At 40.2% G+C, this 13,764-nt stretch overlaps 1 protein-coding gene across 1 annotated transcript in view; it reads left to right on the plus strand.

The window, feature by feature from the left end:
* TAF4B (TAF4b RNA polymerase II, TATA box binding protein (TBP)-associated factor, 105kDa) overlaps positions 1–13,764 on the plus strand; it is a 110,675-nt gene that overhangs the window by 9,828 nt on the left and 87,083 nt on the right. The window contains exons 2-3 of the mRNA XM_010828943.1: positions 1,872–2,017; positions 12,642–12,749. Of these exons, the coding sequence (XP_010827245.1) occupies positions 1,872–2,017; positions 12,642–12,749 (254 nt within the window). The remainder of the gene's footprint in view (positions 1–1,871; positions 2,018–12,641; positions 12,750–13,764) is intronic.

Raw genomic sequence — 13,764 nt, forward strand, 5'->3', positions numbered from 1 at the left:
ACGATGGTGTGATCACTCACCTAGAGCCAGACATCCTGGAATGTGAAGTCAACTGGGCCTTAGAAAGCATCACTACGAACAAAGCTAGTGGAGGTGATAGAATTCCAGTTGAGCTATTCCAAATCCTGAAAGATGATGCTGGGAAAGTGCTGCACTCAATATGCCAGCAAATTTGGAAAACTCAGCAGTGGCCGCAGGACTGGAAAAGGTCAGTTTTCATTCCAATCCCAAAGAAAGGCAATGCCAAAGAATGCTCAAACTCCCGCACAATTGCACTCATCTCACACGCTAGTAAAGTAATGCTTAAAATTCTCCAAGCCAGGCTTTAGCAATACGTGAACCATGAACTTCAATATGTTCAAGCTGGTTTTAGAAAAGGCAGAGGAATCAGAGATCAAATTGCCAACATCTGCTGGATCATGGAAAAAGCAAGAGAGTTCCAGAAAAACATCTATTTCTGCTTTATTGACTATGCCAAAGCCTTTGACTGTGTGGATCACAATAAACTGTGGAAAATTCTGAAAGAGATGGAAATACCAGACCACCTGATCTGCCTCTTGAGAAATCTGTATGCAGGTCAGGAAACAACAGTTAGAACTGGACATGGAACAACAGACTGGTTCCAAATAGGAAAAGGAGTACTGTATATTGTCAGCCTGCTTATTTAACTTATATGCAGAGTACATCATGAGAAACGCTGGACTAGAAGAAGCACAAGCTGGAATCAAGATTGCCAGGAGAAATATCAATAACCTCAGATATGCAGATGACACCACCCTTATGGCAGAAAGTGAAGAGGAACTCAAAAGCCTCTTGATGAAAGTGAAAGAGGAGAGTGAAAAAGTTGACTTAAAGCTCAACATTCAGAAAACTAAGATCATGGCATCTGGTCCCATCACTTCATGGGAAATAGATGGAAAACAGTGGAAACAGTGGCAAACTTTATTTTGTTGGGCTCCAAAATCACTCCAGATGGTGATTGCAGCCATGAAATTGAAGGATGCTTACTCCTTGGAGGAAAGTTATGACCAACCTAGATAGCATATTCAAAAGCAGAGACATTAATTTGCCAACAAAAGTCCATCTAGTCAAGGCTGTGGTTTTCCCAGTGGTCATATATGGATGTGAGAGTTGGACTGTGAAGGAAACTGAGCGCCGAAGAATTGATGCTTTTGAACTGTGGTGTTGGAGAAAACTCTTGAGAGTCCCTTTGACTACAAGAAGATCCAACCAGTCCATTCTAAAGGAGATCAGCCCTGGGATTTCTTTGGAAGGAATGATGCTAAAGCTGAAACTCCAGTACTTTGGCCACCTCATGCAAAGAGTTGACTCATTGGAAAAGACTCTGATGCTGAGAGGGATTGGGGGCAAGAGGAGAAGGGAACGACAGAGGATGATAAGGCTGGATGGCATCACTGACTCGATGGACATGAGTCTGAGTGAACTCCAGGAGTTGGTGATGGACAGGGAGGCCTGGTGTGCTGTGATTCATGGGGTCGCAAAGAGTCAGACACGACTGAGCAACTGATCTGATCTGACCTGATCTGATTCCATTGGTCAGTTTGCATAGTCTTGTACTGTTACCATACTGTCTTAACTGTAGCTTTATAAATAGTTTGATGTCATGAGGAAAGTGTTTTGCCTTTTTCAGGAATATATCATCCATACATTTAGACTTTTAATATTTTAAATAGCTTTGAGTAACAACATTTTTCTGTATTATATATTGTAATTAGTAGACATGGAATTCAGTATTTCCTAACTATTCACTTAATCAAAGCATTTTACAGCATTGAAAGAAATGAGAGAACAAAAAACGTGAAGATTTTGCTTCATTTATTAGCTCACATTTTGTTTTCTGTTAACTATAGGAACCGTTTTGATCAAAAGTAACAGTGGTCAGCTGATGTTGGTATCTCCTCAGCAAGCTGTAACAAGAACTGAGACCACAAGTAACATAACTTCAAGGCCAGCTGTACCAGCAAATACGCAAACCGTCAAAATCTGTACCATGCCGGTAGTATACATTAATGTTTTCTTAATCCTTCTTAGTTTTCTAGCAATTATCTTCATATAAGTGTGTATGTATTTGCCAGTAAAAATAATATAAAAGATCATTCTGCTCAACTGTTTGAATTAAGCTACTTTCCTTGAACATGTTAATTTTATCAAGATGTTTGGTTTTGTCATTTGGTAAAATTAAAAATTTAATCTTCATACTCATATTTTGTTGTCCTCAAGGGAATGTTCAAAGGGCTATTTGCATCTCTAAATGGGAAGAAAATAACCATTCTATTTCAATTTTAATTTGTGGTAAGACATTAACACTACAGTTTATAGTATTCATTTTTATCTATATCATATAGGAGTTATCTTTAAAAAATTAGAAATCTACTGTAATATTTCATTAACTTGGCTTTTTTTTTTTTTTTTACTTTACAATATTGTATTGGTTTTGCTATACATGGACATGAATCTGCCACGGGTATACCTGTGTTCCCCATCCCATCCTTCTGGGTCATTCCAGTGCACCAGCCCCGAGCATCCTGTATCATGCATCGAACCTGGACTGGCGATCTGTTTCACATATGATAATATACATGTTTCAATGCCATTCTCCCAAACCATCCCACCCTCGCCCTCTCCCACAGAGTCCAAAAGACTGTTCTATACATCTGTGTCTCTTTTGCTGTCTCTCATACAAGTTTATCGTTACCATCTTTCTAAATTCCATATATATGCGTTAGTATACTGTATTGGTGTTTTTCTTTCTGGCTTACTTCACTCTGTATAATAGGCTCCAGTTTCATCCATCTCATTAGAACTGATTCAAATGTATTCTTTTTAATGGCTGAGTAATACTCCATTGTGTATGTGTACCACAGCTTTCTTATCCATTCATCTGCTGATGGACATCTAGGTCCACGTCCTGGCTATTGTAAACAGTGCTGCGATGAACACTGGGGTACACGTGTCTCTTTCAATTCTGGTTTCCTCGGTGTGTATGCCCAGCAGTGGGATTGCTGGGTCATATGGCAGTTCTATTTCCAGTTTTTTAAGGAATCTCCACACTGTTCTCCATAGTGGCTGTACTAGTTTGCATTCCCACCAACAGTGTAAGAGGGTTCCCTTTTCTCTACACCCTCTCCAGCATTTATTGCTTGTAGACTTTTGGATCGCAGCCATTCTGACTGGCGTGAAATGGTACCTCACAGTGGTTTTGATTTCCATTTCTCTAATAATGAGTGATGCTGAGCATCTTTTCGTGTGTTTGTTAGCCATCTCTATGTCTTCTTTAGAGAAATGTCTGTTTAGTTCTTTGGCCCATTTTTTGATTGGGTCATTTATTTTTCTGGAATTGAGCTGCAGGAGTTGCTTGTATGTTTTTGAGATTAATCCTTTGTCAGTTGCTTCATTTGCTATTATTTTCTCCCATTCTGAAGGCTGTCTTTTCACCTTGCTTATAGTTTTCTTTGTTGTGCAGCAGCTTTTAATATTAATTAGGTCCCATTTGTTTATTTTTGCTTTTATTCCAGTATTCTTGGAGGTGGGTCATAGAGGATCCTCCTGTGATTTATGTCAGAGTGTATTTTGCCTGTCTGCCTCTAGGATTTTTATATTTTCTGGCCTTACATTTAGATCTTTAATCCATTTTGAGTTTATTTTTGGGTATGGTGTTAGAAAGTGTTCTAGTTTCATTCTTTTACAAGTGGTTGACCAGTTTTCCCAGCACCACTTGTTAAAGAGATTATCTTTTCTCCATTGTATATTCTTGCCTCCTTTGTTGAAGATAAGTGGACCATAGGTGCGTGGATTTATCTTTGGGCTTTCTGTTTTGTTCTGTCTTTGTGCCAGTACCATACTGTCTTGATGACTGTGGCTTTGTAGTAGAGCCTGAAGTCAGACAGGTTGATTCCTCCAGTTCCATTCTTCTTTCTCAAGATTGCTTTGGCTATTCGAGGTTTTTTGTATTTCCATACAAATTGTGAAAATATTTGATCTAGTTCTGTGAAAAATACTGTTGGTAGCTTGATAGGGATTGCATTGAATCTATAGATTGCTTTGGGTAGTATACTCATTTTCACTATATTGATTCTTCTGATCCATGAACATGGTATATTTCTCCATCTATTAGTGTCCTCTTTGATTTCTTTCACTAGTGTTTTATAGTTTTCTATATATAGGTCTTTTGTAGATATATTCCTAAGTATTTTATTCTTTTCGTTGCAATGGTGAATGGAATTGTTTCCTTAATTTCTCTTTCTGTTTTCTCATTGTTAGTGTATAGGAATGCAAGGGATTTCTGTGTGTTGATTTTATATCCTGCAGCATTACTATATTCATTAATTAGCTCTAGTAATTTTCTGGTGGAGTCTTTAGGATTTTCTATATAGAGGATCATGTCATCTGCCAACAGTGAGAGTTTTACTTCTTCTTTTCCAATCTGGATTCCTTTTATTTCTCTGCTGTGATTGCTGTGGCCAAAACTTCCAAAACTATGTTGAATAGTAGTGGTGAGAATGGGCACCCTTGTCTTGTTACTGACTTTAGGGGGAATGCTTTTGGCTTTTCACCATTGAGGATAATGTTTGCTGTGGGTTTGTCATATATAGCTTTTATTATGTTGAGGCATGTTCCTTTTATTCCTGCTTTCTGGCGGGTTTTTATCATAAATGGGTGTTGAATTTTGTCAAAGGCTTTCTCTGCATCTATTGAGATAATCATATGGCTTTTATTTTTCAATTTGTTAATGTGGTGTATTACATTGATTGATTTGCAGACATTGAAGAATCCTTGCAACCCTGGGATAAAGCCCACTTGGTCATGATGTATGATCTTTTTAATGTGTTGTTGGATTCTGTTTGCTAGAATTTTGTTGAGGATTTTTGCATCTATGTTCATCAGTGATATTGTTCTGTAGTTTTATTTTTTTGTGGCATCTTTGTCAGGTTTTGGTATTAGGGTGATGGTGGCCTCATAGAATGAGTTTGGAAGTTTACCTTCCTCTGCAATTTTCTGGAAGTGTTTGAGTAGGATAGGTGTTAGCTCTTCTCTAAATTTTTGGTCTAATTCACCTGTGAAGCCGTCTGGACCTGGGCTTTTGTTTGCTGGAAGATTTCTGATTACAATTTCAATTTCCGTGCTTGTGATGGGTCTGTTAAGATTTTCCATTTCTTCCTGGTTCAGTTTTGGAAAGTTGTACTTTTCTAAGAATTTGTCCATTTCTTCCACGTTGTCCATTTTATTGGCATATAGTTGCTGATAGTAGTCTCTTATGATCCTTTGTATTTCTGTGTTGTCTGTTGTGATCTCTCCATTTTCATTTCTAATTTTGTTGATTTGATTTTTCTCCCTTTGTTTCTTGATGAGTCTAGCTAATGGTTTGTCAATTTTCTTCAACTTCTCAAAGAACCAGCTTTTGACTTTGTTGATTTTTGCTATGGTCTCTTTTGTTTCTTTTGCATTTATTTCTGCCCTAATTTTTAAGATTTCTTTCCTTCTACTAACCCTGGGGTTCTTCATTTCTTCCTCTTTTAGTTGCTCTAGGTGTCGAGTTAGGTTATTTATTTGACTTTTTTCTTGTTTCTTGAGGTATGCCCGTATTGCTATGAACCTTCCCCTTAGTGCCGGGGACCAGCCCCGGCTGATCCAGGGTATTCGAAGGGGAGACGGCGTCGGCAACCTATTCAAATGGTAATTAGAGATATAAAGAGTAATAGAATGAGGATAGCTCAGTAGGAAAATTCAGTGGAGAAAAGAGGCTGAGTAGCTTGGTTTACGCGGAAAATCAATATAACCCGTGACACCAGGTTAGCTCTGACCATGGAGGCCACAGGCGCCCTCTCGAATAGCGGAAGGTGCCCCACCTTAGACACCTTCTCGAGTGGGTCTTAGAAGCCCAGGCAAATAAGTGGTCGCAGAGGATATCCACGCTCCAGATGGAGACTTCAGCCGGAAGTTAAAGGAAAGAATGACATGGAGAGACCAAGCGTTGGTGAGCAAGGCCCATAGCTTTATTTTTAACAGGGGCTTTTATACCCTAAGTTACACATAGAGGATAATAGGGGATGCAAAGTCAGCAGTCTTTGATTCTTATCAAAAACCAGGGTTTCTTTCCTGCAAATTTATCGTATACAAATGGTTTAGGTGATTTACATCATCTTCTGGCCAGAAGGCCTATTAACATTTTATGACTCTTGACAAGGACTTATCAACAAAGACTTATTTTCTCTAAGAGTAATTATTTTAAGGTTTTGCGCCATCTTCCGAAGATAAAATTGCATTCCTATAGGGTGGATGTATAATGGGTTTACAACAAAGGAAAGAATTTATTACCTTAAGGGTCTAAAGTTACTAACACCAAGGCCACTACTTATTTTTTCTACATACCAACTATTAATCAATACATATTCAAGGATACAATTCAGGGGATGTGAAAACTTGGCAACAAGCATTGACTCATCAATGAAATCCTTTACTAGTTTATTCTGACAGTTTCTAACTCTCTGAGAGGCTCTAAGCTATTTGAATATCTTAAGCTTCCCGTGCCTCTTGAGGCTGGGAGACTGTAAACAATCCTATGCATAGCTGTAGGAGTCCGGGTAAACTTGTCAGGCGAGTTAGAGAGCCATCTGAAGGGTTTGGATTTAAACACTCCTAATTGCCCAGGAACTTTATTAATTGGAGCTGTAAGTTAACTCTTTGACAGAGAGAGCGAGATGGTGGTAGGGGACAGCCCCCAGTAAAGTCAGAGGTGAGAGCACAAAGCAATAAAGTAGTCAGACTCTGGTTTTTTGGGGGAAAATGCTCGAGAATATCCGGGCGGACTCCTGAGGCTCGATCCCGCCTTTGCGTATGCCGAGCCTCCTTCCTCATGACCTTTGTCACGAGCGGAATGCCTCACCGGCTCCCGGCACCTTAGCACTGCTTTTACAGTATCCCACAGGTTTTGGGTTGTTGTGTTTTCATTTTCATTCGTTCCTATGCATATTTTGATTTCTTTTTTGATTTCTTCTGTAATTTGTTGGTTATTCAGCAGCGTGTTGTTCAGCCTCCATATGTTGGAATTTTTAATAGTTTTTGTCTCCTGTCATTGACATCTAATCTTACTGCATTGTGGTCAGAAAAGATGCTTGGAATGATTTCAATTTTTTGAATTTATCAAGGCTAGATTTATGACCCAGGATGTGATCTATCCTGGAGAAGGTTCCATGTGCACTTGAGAAAAAGGTGACATTCATTGTTTTGGGGTGAAATGTCCTATAGATATCAATTAGGTCTAACTGGTCTATTGTATCATTTAAAGTTTGTGTTTCCTTGTTAATTTTCTGTTTAGTTGATCTATCCATAGGTGTGAGTGGGGTATTAAAGTCTTCCACTATTATTGTGTTATTGTTAATTTCCCCTTTCATACTTGTTAGCATTTGTCTTACATATTGCAGTGCTCCTATGTTGGGTGCAGATATATTTATAATTGTTATGTCTTCTTCTTGGATTGATCCTTTGATCATTATGTAGTGTCCTTCTTTTGTCTCTTTTCACAGCCTTTGTTTTAAAGTCTATTTTATCTGATATGAGTATTGCTACCCCTGCTTTCTTTTGGTCTCTATTTGCGTGGAATATCTTTTTCCAGCCCTTCACTTCCAGTCTGTATGTGTCCCCTGTTTTGAGGTAGGTCTCTTGTAGACAACATGTATAGGGGTCGTGTTTTTTTTATCCATTCAGCCAGTCTTTGTCTTTTGGTTGGGGCATTTAAGCCATTTACATTTAAGGTAATTATTGATAAGTATGATCCTGTTGCCATTTACTTTATTGTTTTGGGTTCAAGTTTATACACCCTTTCTGTGTTTCCTGTCTAGAGAAGGTCCTTTAGCCTTTGTTGGAGAGCTGGTTTGGTGGTGGTGAATTCTCTCAGCTTTTTCTTATCTGTAAAGCTTTTGATTTCTCTTTCATATTTGAATGAGATCCTTGCTGGGTACAGTAATCTGGGCTTATTTTCTTTCATCACTTTAAGTATGTCTTGCCATTCCCTCCTGGCCTGAAGAGTTTATATTGAAAGATCAGCTGTTATCTTATGGGAATCCCCTTGTGTTTTATTTGTTGTTTTTCCCTTGCTGCATTTAATATTTGTTCTTTGTGTTTGATCTTTGTTAATTTGATTAATATGTGTCTTGGGGTGTTTCACCTTGGGTTTTTCCTATTTGGGACTCTCTGGGTTTCTTGGACTTGGGTGATTATTTCCTTCCCCATTTTAGGGAAGTTTTCAGCTATTATCTCCTCAAGTATTTTCTCATGGTCTTTCTTTTTGTCTTCATCTTCTGGGACTCCTATGATTCGAATGTTGGGGCATTTAGCATTGTCCCAGAGGTCTCTGAGGTTGTCCTCATTTCTTTTAATTCTTTTTTTTTTCTCTCTGTTTCATTTATTTCTACCATTCTATCTTCTATGTCACTAATCCTGTCTTCTGCCTCCATTATTCTACTGTTGGTTCCCTCCAGAGTGTTTTTGATCTCATTTATTGCATTATTCATTATATATTGACTCTTTTTTGTTTCTTCTAGGTCCTCGTTAAAACTTTCTTGCATCTTCTTGATCTTTGTCTCCTGCCTATTTATCTGTAACTCCATTTTGTTTTCAAGATTTTGGATCATTTTCACTATCATTATTTGGAATTCTTTATCAGGTAGATTCCCTATCTCTTCCTCTTTTGTTTGGTTTGGTGGGCATTTATCCTGTTCCTTTACCTGCTGGGTATTTCTCTCTTTCTTCATCTTGTTTATACTGCTGCGTTTGGGTGGCCTTTCCATATTCTGGTAGTTTGTGGTTCCTCTTTATTGTGGAGGTTCCTCACTGTGGGTGGGGTTGGACACGTGGCTTGTCAAGGTTTCCTGGTTAGGGAAGCTTGTGTCGGCGTTCTGGTGGGTCGAGCTGGATTTCTTCTCTCTGGAGTGCAATGAAGTATCCAGTAATGAGTTATGAGATGTCAATGGGTTTGGAGTAACTTTGGGCAGCCTGTATATTGGAGCTCAGTGATGTGTTCCTGTGTTGCTGGAGAATTTGCGTGGTATGTCTTTCTCTGGAACTTCTTGGCCCTTGGGTGGTGCTTGGTTTCAGTGTAGGTATGGAGGCGTTTGATGAGCTCCTATCGATTAATGTTCCCTGGAGTAAGGAGTTCGGTGGTGTTCTCAGGATTTGGACTTAAGTCTCCTGCCTCTGGTTTTCAGTCATATTCTTACAGTAGCCTGAAGACTTCTCCATATACAAGGTTAATGATGTAAAGTTTCTCCACAGTAAGGGACACCCAGAGAGGTACACAGAGTTACATGGAGAAGAGAATAGGGAGGAGGGAGATAGAAGTGACCAGGAGAAGAACAGGGGGAATCAAAAGGGGAGAGAGCAAGCTAACCAGTAATCACTTCCCTATGTGCGCTCCACAGCCTGGATCCCTCAGAGATGTTCATGGAGTTATACAGAGAAGAGAAGAGGAAGGAAGGAGACAGAGGTGGCCAGGAGGATAAAAGGGGGAATCAAAAGGAGCGAGACATATCCAGCCAGTAATCAGTTCCCTAAGTATTCTCCAGCGTCTGGAACACACAAAGAGATTCACAGAGTTGGGTAGAGAAGAGAAGGGGGAGAGAGGAGATAGAGGCGACCTGGTGGAGAAAAAGGAGAGTCCAAAGAGGGAGAGAGCAGTCAAGCCAGTAATCTCGTTCCCAAGTAAAAATGGGAACTGAAGATTGGGTTCTTAAAGGTACAAAATTGATAACAAATACCAAAAAGCAAAGATTAAAAATCTAGAGTAGAGGTTAGATTCTGAAAAATACAATATTAAAGAAAAGAACAAAGTCACAAAAATTATAAAATATATATATATGAAGTTTGCTTTAAAAATAGGGTCCTTTTTTTTTTGCAAAGTAATAGTAGGTTATTAAAATTAAAGGTGTAATAGAGGACTTAAAAATTAAAAATTTTTTTTAATTTAAAAAATGATAATAGTAAAAATATATCTAGGACTTTCTCTGGTGTTGTTGTGGACAGTGTAGGGTCAGTTCATATTCAGATAGTTCCTTGAGCTGGCTTACACTTCTCAATATCTATATGCCCATTCCTAGGTAGTCCATGCTAACTGCAGGGTTTTAATCTATTGCAACTGTCACTTCCAAAGCGGTTCCCTCTGTTTATTTTAGCTTCTGTTTGCTGGCCTCTTCAGTATCTAATTTCCACCCTGACACAAGGGGGCGGTGGTGTCTCTTTTTTTAGGCTCACTTGTTCAGTCGTGCTGTGGGGAGGGAGGAACACTGCAGACAAATATCCCTGGTGTCTGTGGGGAGTGCTCCCAGTGTCTCGGCCACACTGGGTATGCCCCAACTCAGGGCGTGTGTGCTTTCCCATTCTACACTGCTCAGGCTCTAGGTTGCTCTGCCAGGAACTGTCTGAGGCAGGTCCTGGGTTGAGTGCACTTCCCAGGCCAAAGCTGCTCAGGTTCAGGTTCTCGGGTATGCCACAAAGGCGCAGACTTGATTGGCCCTGCGTTTTGTGCCCTTCCCTGGTCCAAGCGGCTCAGGTGACCAGGTACTTGGTGAGCTGGGACTTACTGCCTCCCCTGTCCCAGGTACTCAGTTTTCTGGGTGTACAATGAGCGCACCTTTTCAGGTGTGCCCTGTGTCTCCTCTGGGGAGCTGATCTCTGGCTGCGACCCTCCCGACGGATGTTGACCTTCCAGAATCTCAAGGAGTCTTGGTTAGCAACGAAGCCTCCTTGCAGTTTGGTAGATGATGCCTCTCTGGGGCTGCGATTGCCCCCTTCCGGCTCTGGCTGCCCTCGCCTGATTGCCCTCTTCCGGCTCTGGCTGCCCTCGCCTGCCTGTCTCCGGCGGGGGATGGGCCTGTCCACAGCCACCTAGCTCTGCTCAGTCCTGTGAGCGGGCCTGGCAGTGTTTTAGATTAGGGCTTTTCACGGTTTAGCTATCCCACAGTCTGGTTTTCTCTCTCGAGTTAGTTCCCTCAGATTGCCCTCGGGCCATTTAGGCCCGGTCCTTACTCTAAGCAATGCAGACGGCGCCTCCCTGCCCAGCCCCCGGATGCAGGCTTCTGCACCGCTTCTCTGCTGGGGGTTGCCTTAGGCACATAATCTGTGTGTTTTAATTATTTATTTATTTTTCCTCCCGGTTATGTTGCCCTCTGAGGTTCCAAGGCTCGCCACAGATTCGCCAGTGAGAGTGTTTCCTGGTGTTTGGAAACTTCTTTCTTTTTTAAGACTGCCTTCCTGGGATGGGTCTCCGTCCCTCCCTTTTGTCTCTCTTTTTATCTTTTATGTTTTTTTCCCTACCTCCTTTCAAAGACAATGGGCTGCCTTTCTGGGTGCCTGATGTCTTCTGCCAGCATTCAGAAGTTGTTTTGTGAAATTTACTCAGCGTTCACATGTTCTTTCCATGAATTTGTTGGGGAGAAGGTGGTCTCCCCATCCTATTCCTCTGCCATCTTAGGACCACCCCCTAACTTGGCATTGTTAAAAGGTGATTTATTTTACATACATGATTATCTTTCTAGATATCTAAAGCTTATCCTGTGTGTGTCAGAGTTAAAAAAAAATATTTTTATGGGCATCTTTCTTTGGTTAAACAGAAAATACAGAATGTAGTATAGTAATGTCTTCATGAATCAGGCTTATCCTGATAAAAGGGTTCATTGTATTCTGTGGTAATATCATCTTTGCCAGTCTTTCCCAACCCACTGTGTTCTGTGCTCCCCTAATTTGATTCTAGGTGCTTAACCAGTCATTTTCTCTATTTCTGTATCAGTGATAGCTACTCCTTCCTTTTCTTGTTTGCTATGGGTTGAGAAGATAGGTTAGCAGACTTTTGTTTATAATCACATTTTAAATAAGAATCTAAAGGGAAGGGGCATGGATAGTGGTAGAAGATTTAAGAGATACAAACTACCATGTATAAAGTAAGTAAGCTACATGGATATATTGTACAACACAGGGAGAACAGACAATATTTAAAAATAGTTATTAATGGAGTATAATATTTAAAAGTTGGGAATCAATATATTGTAAGCCTAAGACTTATATAATATTGTACCTCAACTATACTTCAATAACAATGAATGATAATTATGTGATAAGATGTAGATGTTAGTGAATGTTACAGAATCATTGCATTATATAAATTCCCATTCATGTTAGGGAATCATATTGCATTATATAAATGTATCAAATCAACACATCACACACTTTAAACTTATGCAATGTTATATTTCTATTATATCACAATAAAAAAATTTAATTAGTGATATTTTTTTAAAAGACTGAAAGGATATCAGCAATGGAAATGACAGAAAAAAAGAATCTATGTTTTCTGTGAGAATCAAAGAGTAAAATTCAAAGATTTTAATGCTGAAATACTGTGATATTTAGGAATCTTAAGTCAACTCTTTACCTGCTGAGCCATCAGGAAGCCCTAGTAACAATTTACTGGTTAGGTTAATAGTAGAAAATATGCATAAAGTTCATAAGATTATAAAGCAAGTTATAACAAAGAAGTTTGTTGTGGTAAAGTGTTTGGATGTTTGCTATAATACTGATTGATTTTAAATTGCTAATATTGATGACTCTCTATCATCTCCCCCTTCCCCAAGAATTCTAGTTCACAGTTAATCAAGAAAGTGGCAGTGGCACCTGTTAAACAATTGGCACAAGTAGGAACTACTGTGGTAACCTCTGTTCCGAAGCCTTCCCCAGCGCAAGTAAGTTGTGACTTGTGGTCATGTGCACCCTGGTTATATTTTCATATTTTGTTATTATTTGTTGTTAGCTATTTCCTGAAGAGAACAATCCACTGATATATAAGGACACGTACTAAACTGGAAACTGTTGGAAGTATGGGAAACACAAGATGAACATGGTATATATTCTTGGAATATCATGTTTATTTGAATGTATTAAATTAATACAAGGTGTGTCTAATGTTTATGTGTCCCAGGGTCTATAAGCAGGTGCTGGGACAGAATTTTGGTGTCTGGGATGTTTATAAAGGATTGATAGCTGTGGAAGGGAAGGAGAATAGGAGTTTGAACTAAATGCAGGCTCAATAATGCCTTGGCCACCCTGATGGGGAACTCTGGAGCAAGTGTGGCCTGTCAAGAGTTGTCTCACCGAGTGCCACCTTGGTTGGGTGAACCACAATTCCCCCTCTGTGATCATTCACTGGATGTGGACTCTCCAGGGAGAGTTGTGTTCATGGCAAGGTAATGCTCTGTAGCTATGACAGATTCTGAAGGAACTGACAACTATCATCTTCCTAAATAGCATCCCCTTGGAGAAGGCAATGGCACCCCACTCCAGGACTCTTGCCTGGAAAATCCCATGGACAGAGGAGCCTGGTGGGCTGCCGTCCATGGGGTCGCTAAGAGTCGGACACGACTGAGCAACTTCACTTTCACTTTTCACTTTCCTGCATTGGAGAAGGAAATGGCAACCCACTCCAGTGTTCTTGCCTGGAGAATCCCAGGGACAGAGGAGCCTGGTGGGCTGCCGTCCATGGGGTCGCTAAGAGTCGGACACGACTGAGCAACTTCACTTTCACTTTTCACTTTCCTGCATTGGAGAAGGAAATGGCAACCCACTCCACTGTTCTTGCCTGGAGAATCCCAGGGACGGGGGAGCCTGGTGGGCTGCCGTCTATGGGGTCGCACAGAGTCGGACATGACTGAAGCGACTTAGCAGCAGCAGCAACAGCTAGGATGACACATATCTTTCTTT

Source organism: Bison bison, unplaced genomic scaffold, assembly GCF_000754665.1.
Source record: "Bison bison bison isolate TAMUID 2011002044 unplaced genomic scaffold, Bison_UMD1.0 scf7180017864498, whole genome shotgun sequence".
In the NCBI taxonomy this organism is placed as follows: Eukaryota; Metazoa; Chordata; class Mammalia; order Artiodactyla; family Bovidae; genus Bison; species Bison bison.